The sequence below is a fragment of the Crinia signifera genome, chromosome 6, assembly GCF_055691185.1.
Source record: "Crinia signifera chromosome 6, ASM5569118v1, whole genome shotgun sequence".
Classification (NCBI taxonomy): domain Eukaryota; kingdom Metazoa; phylum Chordata; class Amphibia; order Anura; family Myobatrachidae; genus Crinia; species Crinia signifera.
Window position 1 is genome coordinate 255,482,977 of NC_139222.1, and position 14,674 is coordinate 255,497,650.

General features: G+C 46.6%; 1 protein-coding gene across 1 annotated transcript in view; it reads right to left on the reverse strand.

Annotated features, from left to right (window-relative positions):
- LOC146009228 (alpha-2-macroglobulin-like) overlaps window positions 1-14,674 on the reverse strand; it is a 193,172-nt gene that overhangs the window by 82,495 nt on the left and 96,003 nt on the right. Inside the window, exons 10-12 of the mRNA XM_083149390.1 lie at window positions 13,560-13,666; window positions 6,705-6,866; window positions 3,882-4,094 (exon numbers count right to left, since the gene is read on the reverse strand). Coding sequence (XP_083005516.1) covers window positions 3,882-4,094; window positions 6,705-6,866; window positions 13,560-13,666 — 482 coding nt within the window. The remainder of the gene's footprint in view (window positions 1-3,881; window positions 4,095-6,704; window positions 6,867-13,559; window positions 13,667-14,674) is intronic.

Consider the following 14,674-nt stretch of genomic DNA (forward strand, 5'->3'; position numbering starts at 1 on the left):
ACAGCCTCTGGACACCGCGTCTGGACACAGCTCCTGTACACTGCACACAGCCGTCACACTGGACACCACCCCTGGAACAGCCTGTCACACTGGACACTGGACACAGCCTCTGGACACCGCCCCTGGACACAGCTCCTGTACACTGGACACAGTCATCACACTGGACACAGCCTGTCACCCTGGACACAGCCCCTGTACACTGGACACTGCCCCCTGGACACAGACACTGGACACAGCCCCTGGACACAGCCCCTGTCACACTGGACACAGCCCCTGTCACACTGGCCAATGCACCCTGTACACAGCCCCTTTACACTGGACACAGCCCCTGTATACAGCCCCTTTACACTGGACACAGCCCCTGTAAAAAGCCCCTGTACACTGGACACAACCCCTGTACACTGGACACAGCCCTTCACACTGGACACAGGCCCTGTCACACTGGACGCAGTCACTGATGGACACAGCCCCTGTCACACTGTACACAACCCCTGTACACTGGACACAAGCCCTGTCACACTGAAAACAGCCGCTGTACAGCCCCTTGTACACTGGCCCCTGCAGCCCCTGTACACTGGACTTGTGTACAGCAGCCCCTGCAGACCCTAATCAAGTGAGCAGCAGCAAACAAAATAATATATTATTAACTTAAGTAACTTAGATATAGCACAGTACACAGCACAGAGCACAACCTCTTCCCTCTCCTATGCTGGAGTAAAGATGGCGGGGCGCGCGTGTGTTTTATATAGAATCCAGATCCCGCGAGAATCCGACAGCACGATGATGACGTTTTGCCTTGTTTTCGGTCCGGAATTAAGCAGGAACTCATGAGTCAGCTCGGATCCCGCCTCGGATTGCAATGTTCGGGTGGGTTCGGATCTCAGAAATCCGGACCCGCTCATCTCTAACATACATACATACATACATACATAAGCAGTCAGGCTCCCCTGCCCCTCATGCCGGCACCCCCACCCCAAGGCCACTGTGACAGGTAAATTACGAGTGCCTCCGGAAACACCATGACTCCCCTACACTCTCTCACCGGTCTAGGTGACTTCTCCTGACCCTCATTCCCCGCTGTCCAGCTTGGATCACCGGTGCACCCAGCCCTGACAGTCAGCCTCTGCCGCCATCTTGCTCCGGTAACGTGACATCACTGGTGGGCGAGGTGGCTGCTGGCAAGGTCTGAGGCTGAGGGGTGGCGGAAGTGTTAAGGCGAGCCTAAGTCGCCCGTGCTGCCGCCTTGCCTCAGCTTAATGTTACTGCGTAAACCTGCGCATGCGCAGTGACATGCTTCCCGGGATTTGTTATGATGGTACGGGGTACTGGCGCAATATGTTATAGCGGTACGCCGTACCATCCTGTACCGCCACACGTTCACCCCTGATAACACCACACTGCAGCATTTGGAGTAGCTAGCATGTTGGTGTCCCTTCTTCTGAGGGAGACATACATGTGAAGCATGCTGTCACGGACCCACCGGTCGCCTGCTCCGATACGTCAGTCTGAGCAGCTCCGGCCATGACTGGGGTTCACTTTGGACACTCGGGTCCTTTCTTTGAGGTACACTGCCACCAGCCAAAACCTGATTTTAGCGCTTGAAACTGCGCAAGGGGCGGCTTGGCTCGCACCTGACCACACAATGCAATATAAAAATGGTAACACGCTCTCCGTGGACTTACAGGATCTTAAGAACACAGTACCAGAACTGAGAATTATATGATTTATTTCTAGAAATACTACAGAGCTTTAGTGAAAAAATGGTTACAAGATAGTATAATGATTTAAAAGCACACACAAGATAAATGCAATTTCAGAAATAAAAAGGAAATGACAGAACCGTATCTTACACGTAAATACAAATTCTGGCGTGGGGGATCTCCACAAGAAACAAGTGGTCACTTCTAGCTGGATGCTGCGCCCCAAGAAGTACAACTTTCTATTCAAAGGTACAGAGGTTTTATCTGCAGCCTCCCTCATCCCTCCCACCCTTGGGATTTTTAACCCTTCTCTTGCTGACCACTAGGGAATGTCCATAGATATAGGATCTTTCCCATGAAGAATCCGTCCCTGCTTTGAAGTAGATTTTACACATTTCTCAAGTGATAAGAGGTAATTTAGTGGAGGGTCAGAGCCCCTTTGGCCTGTTGGCCGGACACTATTGCTCTCCCCCCCCCCCCCCCCCCCCCCCCAATGTGGTTTGAGGGGTTTCCGATCTTATCTGACATCCTAACTTCAGAGGATTTCTAAAGATGGTCAAACTGAGGGAATACAGACCTCAAACTCCCAGGGTCACCTACAGTTTACACACATAATACAAGACATGTCCTGATTCCAAACATAATAGTCACAGGAGACATAACTTTACAACAATATCGGACAGACATTGATCTCGCATAATAATAATAACGGGAGGCATACTTTAATTTGATCGATCACCTGATCTGATCGTTACACATGCACATCCCATACATTCAGGACCTCCCTTGTGATGCTTGGGCCAGTATCCCATGCCTGTGCTTGGGTCAGTATCACAACAGACTACTGCTATGTGCTGAGCTCCAGGGGATCTGCAGAAAGAACACTGCCACTGAGTAGGAGCAGTCTGCTGTCACTCCTTACATGATGTACAGCTTCTGCTGCTGCACTGCTATAAGCGGCTAGCAGTAGTGGTCAGGTAAGAATTGTTACTTGGTGGGTGGATTGCATTAATTGCTCCACCCACTCACGACAAATTGTGGGTGGAGTGGTGCATGGTGCCCTGTTTTTCCCTAGTTTTTTTCAACATTTTTATTGCAAAGGGACTTGTGCACACCTCATTGAATTTGGCCACAACTCCATTACCCAAGCCCGTCCTTGCTCTTGACAGCCCTATCTATGGGTGCTGCTTTTTTGCAGAATGTACTAAGCTCTGGAATGCAATGCATTTTGGAAATTTGCCACTTTTATCTGTGAGCTACTTTCTGCAAGAGTTACTGCGAGATATAGGAAAGGAGACAGCAGGTCCCGGAGTTCCTCTGGGAGTTCAACCCCCCACACAGACACAAATAACATAATCTGGACAGAGACCAAGCCAACTACTGGGGGGAAATTTACTAATTAATTTTGGGTGCGATCAGTGGTGGCTCCTGAGGTTGGGCTGCAGCAAAGTCAAAAATTCAAATACTATAGGGAAGAAACACCAACTGCCAGTGAGTCAGTTTGGAATGGCAGTTGGTGTGCCTCTCCTATTTGAATTTTGTGCTGCAGCCCCTCCTCTGGAGCCTCTCCTGAGTGTGATCCATTCCTGCGTTGTTATATTATTGTATACTTTCTAATAAAACACATTTTTGCCATTTGTGATTGTGCCCTATTTTAAGCTAATTCTTATATTAAAAACCCTACTTTAACAAAAATTCAGTACCAACATTACAGGTATATGCTGGTGATGTAAAAATTAAATGTTAACATATATAAATATATATATAAATATAACATATTAAAAGCCCAAACTTTGACAATGTTCTGTTTTAACTGGTTTATTACTATGCAGCCATTTATGCCACACTCCTGCTTTAGCTCCACCCACAGTATCCACAGCACCTTTCCCCCTAGGGGGGAGGGGCGGGGATGTCCTGTCTATTTTGTCAGGCCTGGGCCCCACAATTTATGATGGCAGCCCTGGTCCTTAGTAAATTTGAGATTAGCTAAAATGCATCTTTTTTGCATAAAAAGAGAAAGCTAAATCGATCCAAACGACCTTTAGTAAATGTACCATTAGTGTGTTGGTTGGACTGTAGAAGGAATCCAACAAGAAACAAATGAAAACAAGAATTCTTTATATACAATCTCCAGTTGCTCCCTAATAAGGATAGGAATTAGCATTGTGTAAGAACACTCACCATGTAGAAGAACGTGACATGATCAGATTTAGGATCCCGGCTCTTGATATCGTATTCCACAGTCACTGACAGATCGGAGTCACAAGGAATTTTCTCTGAATTTGTTTCTATATTCAGAAAACTGTGACTCTCAGAGTATAAGGAGACCAGATACATTTGTGCCAGGTGATGCCTATGGAAGTCCTCATCATCCTCATGTGATCCAATCTTTGCCTGAGGGTAAAACACATAAGAGGAGTGAAACCACCTGTAAATTTGTGCAATAAGTTAAAAATACTGCAATTTAAATGACACTTTTTGCAATATAAATTCTTGCTTACATTAATCAGCTCTTTTAAGGGACGACATGCTGGAGACATTGGAGCAGTGGCGTTTTTTTTTCCTATGGGCTGCAGTGCTGCAGTCCCCCTGGTAAATTCCATCACTGTTCCTTGCCTAATGGGCCCCATACATCAGCAATCACAATTTATGGATTTTCAGATATTGGGATATTTTGGCCAGATAAATGGATTTTACAATCTATCCGACTTTGCCCACACATTACAGATTTATTTCAGTGATCGGCAGATTTTTCCCATCTAAAAATTGCATCTTCATATCTGGAAATTGCCCCAATCGATTGTCATTTCAGCTGTTCATAATGTAAATAGATGAAGAAAAAGAATTGGGAATTCCCACACATATAAAAAAGATCCGCAGATAATACCAGATTATTAAACATGTTTAAAAACCTGATTAAGCAATCGATTGGCGATTTTGATTGGGATTGCCAAAAGGGGGAGCCCACACATCTAAAATTAATTGTGGCAATCATCTCCATATCTGAAAATTGTCACAATTAATTGTTGATGTATGGGGCCCTTAAGTGAACCCAAATGCAGTCTGTGAGACTGCACGGGCTTCACTGTGACTGGCAGTGACTTCCTATTGGAAATCTGACCGGTTTACCAAGGCAGTCCCATTGGGATGTGTTCCCTTTCTCTGAGACGCCTCTTCACGGGTTGCTGATCATCAGCCCATAAAAACTGGGTTCCGCGCATGCGCAGCACATGGACAATACTGTACGTGCATTAGACCCGGAATATGCCTCTTGGGGCTGCTGCAAAAACATCCCAAGTAGGCTGGGGGCCGGCACATTGTGCAGTACCGAAGAAGCTACTGCTCATGCGTCGGCCCTGTGGCGGGGACCGATGACTTGAACAGGGACCCTGGGACAGTGATTGGCGGCAGCGGAGATGGGGCCTGCATTGTAGAAGCCCCCTCCTCCGCAGAGGTAAGAGCCGCTGCTGTATTAGAGGTTGTTCAGACCTCATCGCTGGGATGCAATTTTACAGGCCAGATGATTATCTAATGGACGTGCATACGGATTGTAGCATGCATGCCCGAGGCCATTGATCGATAAAATCCAGCGTCTTTTTAATCGCTGGATTTTCGCAAGGAAACTGATGTTTGTAGGTGGATCAGGAACAAATGCAGACTTGCCCAAGCATTTTCAGGCAGGGTGTGTGGAGTCAGCTTTGGTCCTGATCAGCCTGATTCTATCGAACTGGCCGTGTAGGTCCTGGGTTAGACAGAGACTGTCAAAATCATTAGATGGTGAGTGAGATATTTGCAGTTGATCGCACACCTGTGAGATATTCACAGGCCTTTTACAGGCTTACATGGGGCAGGATATAACTCTGGCGGGGAGGTGGCTATCTGATCACATGGATTTGCAAATTAGCAGTGAAGTAATCAGATCTGAATAACTCTTATTCATTTCCAAGTCCCATAACTTCATTTATCCAAAATAATCTCAATGTCACCCCAAACTGCCAGCCATTTGTTCATTCCATAATGGATCCCGCATACAGTACGTCCACATGTCTGTGAACATATCTCCAACTTCTTCTTTAATGAGCAGCAGGAGAAACTGTGCCAGAAGTGCGGGTGCTTTCAAAAAGGGGCAGAGCCTTGTGTAGAAGGGCATGGCCTCATACTGAGGGGGTGTGGTTTAGCGCCATGCCCCATTTTCTACACTTACATTATATAGTCCAAATCGAATAGAAGTGAAGGGGTGTGCACACGCTTCGATTTTGAAAGGTTTTTGATTCTATTTTGCCTATAGAAGCAAAATTGAATCGAAATCGAATGGTTTTTAAGATGCTTTTGATCTGTATTCGATTCAATGCGCGCTTCCGTTTTCTCTATATCGAAAAGAAAAATAGACTGTGCAGGCAAGGAAATATCGAATTTGATACAGTAAATCGAATGTGTACACTGTACCTTGAATGTAAATCGAATTCGATATCGAAATCGATATCTAATGCAAAAGTACAGATCTAATGCCAAATTGAATGCAAAGATCTAATGCCAATTCTAATGGAAAATCGAATCGGACATCGAATCTAAAGCAAATTGAAGCGTGTGCACACACCTTTAGTCTGAATTGCACCTGTACAGCCGCATTCAATGCAGATGCGATCCCGATGCGCAGTCCTGTGCAGGCAAGTCTATTTCTGCCTGTTTGAAAGGACCATGAGATGCGGCCGAAAATCGGCGAGCTCCGGCCGTTCTCGGCAGAACGTGCCCGACTGTTTGTGAAGTTGGGCACGTTCTGCTGAGATCCCTGCTCAATGCAATCATACTTTGGGGTTACACTCTAAGGGGGTATTCAATTTTCACTGCTATTGTATTCAATTGTGGACATTTTCTTCCCTTTTCTTGGGCCAAAAAGGCGTGGGTGCAAACCGAAAAAGTGGTGAAAATACTAAACGGACTATTTCCTTATGTACATGAATAAAATAGGAAAATGCAATAGCACCATGTTGTAGAGTAACTTACTGTTAATAATAGAGTGTTGTCCCATGTAGAAGTATTGAGTTTACCATGAGCAATTCCATTGTTGTCAGTCACCAGACTTGCAGCCTTTTCACTATCTCCTTCCATATATATGGATATGGCTTTATTTGCTATGGGTTGTTCTTTCTCATCAACAACACGCACCTGGTGATGATAAGTACAGACTGAAACCTTCATATAATGAAAGTAACTGTATATATTCAGTAATAGAATGATCACAGGGGCAAATGCAGGATTTCCGGAGGAGGGTTTACAAATGTTTGAGTTTAGATCGACTGTCTCCAGTCCATGAAGATGCATAATTAGCATGTACTGTAATCAGCTGTAGTCTGTCCCAAACAAAGGGGCAGATGTTTTAATCCTGGTGAAGTGATAAAGTGGTGATAATGGACCAGCCAATCCTCTACTAACTGTCATTTTTTAAACACAGCTGATAGGCTGGTGAGTTATCACTTTACTGGGCTTAATACATCTGCCACTATGTGCCATAATACAATAAGTCAGACTTATGAAGGCCCAATGATCATGGGAGCCACTTAACCGATTCTCTGTCTGGTGAAATGATTGAGCACTCAGATCCACAGAGACACGCACAGCTGACTTGGTAATGTGCTGCAACTGGGCATGGGCAGAAGATTCATTCTGCCCTTTATATTGTATGTATTGGTCGATGTGGGGTCTTGGCGTTTCCGGGAAACTGGAAACCCCCATTGCAATTACCTATGGATGTGTGTCACACACAGCCGCGGCGGTGCGTGGCGGGCATATTACTCACCCGTTCGCGCCCGCCGTCGGCTAGCGTGTAGTGGTCTCCGGGTCAGCGGCAGCGGGCAGCGGCAGTCTGGTGGGCAGCAGGCAGCGTGGGACGCTGACAGGTGTAGCAGTGTGTGCTGTAATGGTGCCGGGAGGCCGGCGTCGCCATCTTGGTTAAGGGCAAATAGCAGATTGGCCCAGGTCTGAGGTTTCCGCCCATACTGACCTGACAGCCAATGGCAGCCACCCTCTTGGGATATAGGGGATCTGCCTAGGGCTGTTCAGTGTCAGTACAAAGAGTCTCCCGAGGCGTTCACAGCTCCCAGCTGACTCCGGCTCTCTGACTCACCTCTCCTGACCTTGGTGCCTTGCTCGTGCTCTGTGCTGGTCTAGGCTACTGCTTAACCCCATCGCTGCCAGTTCTCTCCACAGTCTGGCCTCTGCCTGTATCCCTGAGCTTCCTGGCCTAGCTCTTCAAGTCTTCTGCTTCCAAGCAATTCTGCAATCTTCATTTCATCATTCATCTTCTTCCAGTCTTCAAGGATCCTTCATTTACCATCAAGTACATTCTCTTTCCGGATCCTCTTATTCTTCAAGACCCCAGCTTGCCGTCCTGTGCTATTGAACTGTCATTATTCAAATGAACTTTCTTCTTCTAAAAGTGCCTTGCTGGCTCAAGTATTATTTACCACTAACTGACACTTAAAGAAAGTATTCAAGTGTGTATTGTTTCCATTGATGAATTATATTATTAAACCTGCACGATTTAATCCTTCCTCCTCTGGTCCGCCTCCGGTTGCTACACACCACACGACTTCATCCAGCCCTTCAGTTGTGACAGATGTGCATGCATCACATGGTTCCTATCAGAAGATATACGGTTCTTATCACAAGAATCTTTTCAAACATCTCTTCAAGGAAAGCTGCTTCTTTGCCATAGAAAATATGGAGGTGCAATTGGTCCCATGTGTACGATAAGACACAACTGATAACTCTGGAAGGGAAAATGGCCCTGCACCAATGCACAGCATTGCAAGAAATCTCCAAAACACCAATTGCTTTCTCTTGCAGGCGGTTACACTGCATGCTTTCTCCCTCCCCACACACTGCATGCTTTCTCCCTCCTCACACACAGCATGCTTGGTCCCTCCCTGCACACAGAATGCTTGCTCCCTCCCTGCACACAGCATGCTTGGCTCCCTCCCTGCACACAGAATGCTTGGTTCCTCCCTGCCCACAGCATCCTTGCTCCCTCCCTGCCCACAGCATCCTTGCTCCCTCCCTGCACACAGCACGCTTGGTCCCTCCCCGCACACAGCATGCTTGGTCCCTACCCGCACACAGCACGATTGATCCCTCCCCGCACACAGCACGCTTGGTCCCTCCCCGCACACAGCATGCTTGGTCCCTCCCCGCACACAGCACGCTTGGTCCCTCCCCGCACACAGCACGCTTGGTCCCTCCCCGCACACAGCACGTTTGGTCCCTCCCCGCACACAGCACGCTTGGTCCCTCCCCGCATACAGCACACTTGGTCCCTCCCTGCACACAGAATGCTTGGTCCCTTCCTGCACACAGCATGATTAGTCCCTCCCTGTGGGGCGATTGCAAATTGTTTCAATCGCATTGCAGCAATGCAAATAATTTTCAGAACTGTGAAGCACTCGCATAGATAGGGACAGTGCTACAGAAGGTGTTAGCTGCACAGGAGAAAGCCGGCTCACCCCGCTGTCAGTGTGGGTGAGTTGGCTCTGCAGTAGAGAGACCAGTGCTGGACCCTGGGTCGGTAAGTATGTTGTTGTAAAAGTGAGGTGTGTGGTTGTGTGTGTAATAAAGTTATACTTTTCTGTGTGTGTGTTTTATTTTAACATTCTTTTTACAGGTGGACTACAAGTCCCAGTGGGCCCATTAATGCCTCACATGCGGGGACTTGTGATTTAACCCTATCAGGCCGGCGTCCACTGGCCATGGATGCCGGTGACCATCCCGGGCTTCAGCCTTGGACGGGTGAAGCCTGGGGTGGGGACCCCTTTATTGGGGGGGTCCTAACTCCTCCAGGTACCCCGTCCAAGGCTGACCCACCACGGTGCTCATGTTTCGGCCAGGGACCTTATGTTAAAAGCGTCCCCCGGCTGTGGCATGACACAGCGGGCTGTTGGAGCCCGGTGCTGGTTTCAAAATACGGGGGACCACCAGATTTTTTGTCCCCTGTATTTTGGAACCAGGACCGGTCCAAGAGTCCGGGGCTGGTTTCAGAAATTCGGGGGATCCTTACACTTTCCCCCCCCTGTATTTTTAGAACCAGGTCCGGTTTAATGAACCCGGGGCTGGTTATGCTCAGGAGGGGGGACCTCTCGTCATTTTTTCATTAACACAAATTCGCAAATTTCCTCAAATTCGCACATTTTCATGCCTAAAATTCGCCCATTATCGCACTTTATTGCACTTTTTTACCCGGAAAACACATCTCAATAAATATGCGAATAATGGGCAAATTTGAAAATGACTAAAAATCGCATTCTATTGAATGTCACCCGTAGTTTCATTCACTGCCAGCATATGGCAGTGTTTTGGTGACACACGGATACTAGATATATATATAGATGATAAGATGATATGAAGGAGTAGGTTCAAACCAAATCCTTGCAAAGCAGGCTCCAATGAGAGACCAGGACAGAATGATGGATTAACCAAATGTTACTTTTGGGCTATACTGTATATAGAATACTCAGACATTTGACAGTTTTGTGATGCCATCAATTCTAGTGCAAATTACCCTGCATTTTTCTATTTGATTTTTAAAATTTCTAGTATCACCAGCAGAATTCTGGATTCTGCATTATCGTCTCCAAACAGTCCCCTCGTGTCAATCACTTTGCAATTAAATCCCCACTGTGAGCAGCCTCACAAAGGTAAACTGGAGCATGTGCAGGGCATTTGTGGCGCAGGCCCAGTCAGCCAATAATCCCTCAATTGCGTAAACATCATCATTGTGAGTCAATCCCTCCATGGTGGATTCATCACATATATTCTACTATTTTTTGTAAATTAAAATCTAATAGATGACTCAGATGAACTCTTTGGTTGACATTTAGGGGGAAATTTACCAATATGAAAAACCTAGTTTTTCGTATTGGTATTTTCCCTACGACTGCATACGACTGTTTAAGTCGTATGCAAAGTCGTGTTCCGGAGGATCAGTTACAAAGCAGTCAGATACGACTGCTTTGTAACCCTCCGATGGTGTAATGATTCGTATTAGCGGCCGTATATACGGCTGCTAATACGAATTATTTCTAGCAGTCTGCACGGATCAGTCAGATCCGTGCAGGCTGCAAGGTGTAAAAAAAAATAGAAAAATAAATAAAAAAAAAAAAACGGCGTGGGGTCCCCCCCACAGCCAAAACCAGCACCAGGCTGACAGAGCCTGGAGCCGGTAATTAAAAATCAGGGAACCCGACAAATAGGGGTTCCCTGATTTTTAACAACCAGCCCCAGGCTCCTGCTCTGGGGCTGGTTCCCAAAATACGGGGGACAAAATGAGTAGGGGTCCCCCGTATTTTAAGAACCAGCCCCAGGCAAAACCAGCCAGCAGGGTAATGCCACAGCCGGGGGGAGACTTTTTATGCAAGTCCCCCCGGCCAAAGCATTAACCCTACCGACCAGTCAGCCTGGCCAGGGGCCCTGGGGGAGTGGGGACCCCCCCAATAAAGGGGTCCCCCCCCTCCAGGACTTACCTGACCAGGCTGAAGCCTGGTGCTGTCCTCGATGCCCCTGGGCGGTGGGCATCGAGCTGATAGTTGTGTAAAAAATAGAACAAACTATTGTTTTTTACTGTGGCACTACAAGTGCCAGCAAGCCTCCCCAGCAAGCTGGGACTTGGAGAACCACAAGTCCCAGCCTGCTGGGCATTAAAGGGCCCGCTGGGTCTTGTAGTGCCACAGTAAAAAAAATAGTTAAGTAAAACACACTGACACCCATTTTAAATAAAAGTTTAATACACACATTACATACATACTGATACTTACCTTTCTTGATCCCGTAGGTAGCCCTGGTCCTGATGTCCTGTGTCGTCCTCCAGGTCCATGTCGGCTGTCTGCGTCGTCCTCCAGGTCCATGTCGATGGTCTGTGTCGTCCTCCAGGTCCATGGCGGTGTCCGGGTCGGAAGAAATCCATGTTGGAGCTGTGGAAGGAAATCCTACTCACCTGTTCCTGCGCTGAAGATGTCTTCTCTTGATCCAACGTAATCCAGGTAATCTTCATGCTGTCGGCGCTCCCCGCTGTCTGCGCTGTCTCTGCTGTCTGCGAGAAAGTCGGCTCCTGATTGGCCTGCTAGGCGCCCAATAGAATTCAGTCTGAGGAGAGGCGCCGAATATGAAACATCTCAGCATCTCTCCTCAGCGCGATGCAGAGACAGCGGGGGGGACTTGCATAAAAAGTCTCCCCCCGGCTGTGGCATTACCCTGCTGGCTGGTTTTGCCTGGGGCTGGTTCTTAAAATACGGGGGACCCCTACTCATTTTGTCCCCCGTATTTTGGGAACCAGCCCCAGAGCAGGAGCCTGGGGCTGGTTGTTAAAAATCAGGGAACCCCTATTTGTCGGGTTCCCTGATTTTTAATTACCGGCTCCAGGCTCTGTTAGCCTGGTGCTGGTTTCGGCTGTGGGGGGGACCCCACGCCGTTTTTTTTTTACGAATGTTCCATCTTTAGGACTACGAATTGTTGTATTTTTGGGATTGTAAATCCCGAAAATACAAATTCGTAAAAAAAAGGTGTATTTCTCCCTACGAATACACCTTTTTTCTACGAATCCATTTTGGTAAATGTCCCCCTTAATAGGATGCAATTTTTTCGTATTTTCCGAAATCGCACATTATCACACTTTTTAAAATCGCATTTTTTGCTGGGAATGCGCATATTTAATGAGATGTGAATTCTGGGCAAAAAAAGTGCGATAAAGTGCAATTTTTAGTCATGAAAATGTGCAATTTTTAGTCATGAAAATGTGCAATTTTTAGTCATTAAAATGTGCGAATTTGAGGACATGTGCAATTTTGTGTTAAAATATGTTTTTAAAAAATGACGTGGGGTACCCCATCCTGAGCATAACCAGCCCCAGGCTCATTGAGCCAGACCTGGCTCCAAAAATACCAGGGGACAAAAAGCGTAGGGTTCCCCCATATTTCTGAAACCAGACCCTGACTCTTGGACCAGTCCTGGTTCCAAAAATATGGGGGACAAAAAAACTGAGGGTCCCCCGTATTTTGGAACCACCCAGGGCTCCAACAACCCGTGGTATCATGCCACAGCTAGAGGACACTTTTTATCTAAGGTTCCCCAGCTGTATCATGGGAAACCAGGTGCCCCGTCCAGGGCTGACCAGCCATGGTGAGCATGATACGGCCGGGGAACTTATGTACAATATATCCCCCAGCTGTGGCATGACACCATTGGCTGTTGGAACCCATTGTTGGTTCCAAAATACGGGGGACCCCTAGCTTTTTTGTCCCCTGTATTTTTTGAACCAAGACTGGTCCAATAGTCTGGGGCTGGTTTTTAGAAAGATGGGGGATCCCTGCGTTTTTTTGTCCCTCGTATTTTGGAACCAGGTCCAGCTCAATGAGTCCGGGGCTGGTTATGCTCAGGTGGGGGGACCCCATGCCAATTTTTTTTTTTAATTTAAGCTTTACACATATTTTAACATAGAACCATGCACAGATCTATATGGTCTGTGCATGGTTCTATCAAATTCGCCCATCACAACCCGGTCTGCTTGTGTGGTGATTTTTAGTAATGTTTTCCCAAATTCGCATCAACATCTGGATGCGAGTTCCGGCATTACTAGAAATCGTCACTTCAGAATGTGCGAATTTGCGGCAAAAATGTGTGGATTTTGTCGCATTTTGCAACTCATTAACTATGCGATTTCAGAAAAAGTGAGAAAACAGACTTTTCTTTGCAAAAATATTGTCCAAAAAAAATAAATTTGCATCCTATTAAATGTCACCATTTGTATTTATAGCTTATTAATTTAGTGCAGAAAAAGATAAGTTTACCTCCACATGTCACTGAAAATGTAATTACCTTGACGTGGAATGGAGCACCTGTAGTGTAATACTTTTCAGAATCCACAAATGTAATGGTTTTGAATTTGCTGATAGAGAGTTCTTCTGAGTCTGTCTCAGTGTGACCTATAGGAAGACAATTACTGTGTTAGTAGACATTTAGGGTGACATTTATTAGAGATCGTTGTTGGGTTTTTGGCGATTTATATCGCAAAAACGGACGGTTTTTTTTTTTCAAAATCGACTACTTAATGGGTGGCGATTTGTGGCATAAATCGCACTTTTTGCCGGTAATTCGCACTTTTTGAAGTGCCGATTTACAACATCGCATCCAGATGTTTTCCCATTGAAAAAGATACAAATCGCTAATTTAATGTCTGCCGCATTTGGAAATCGACAGCAAAATGCGATTTTTGCCCCCCAAAAAAACATGCCAAGTCCAGGGTGGCGGTTTGCAAAAAATCGCCACCGTTTGAGCGTAGAGACGGTTAAATATCTCACAGGTGACCCACATAGCACTTACTAACTCCCCTACATATACTCCCACATGATTATGGACACCTGTGAGCATAGGCGTGCGCAGCCCATTTTATTAGGGGGTGCACCATCAAAGGAGTGTGCATAGCTCCACCTATTGGGCGTGTCTAACACCGCCAATCAGGCATGTCTTCCATCATCTATTGGCACTCGCTACAATATATCTCAGCCACACCATAATCTGCCTATTTCAGTTTTAATCTTCTAATTACTCTGTGTACATGCAAATACAGTCATAGACATATATGGATTACGCAGGTATGTAGTAATATGACAATATGGTCTAGTACAATTAACAATGCAAAACACACATTATTGATTGATAGGTGCTTATTTTAATGGAATACAGTTCTAAAAAGCAAAAGTCTATTGCTGGTATTGCTAGCGGCAGAGGTGTTCATAAGGGTGGGCACAGCATTAGGCCTGTGCACCCCTAACACTCAATGTGCGCACGCCTATGCCTGTGAAGCTGTTTGAGATGGACATTTTGCACAGTGGACTGGAGGTGCTAGTGTGTGAGCTGGGGTGTTTGGAGGAGCTACGCAGGAAGGATGCTGCTGCTGCCCACCAGATCCAGGTACCCCGACCACTCCGTGC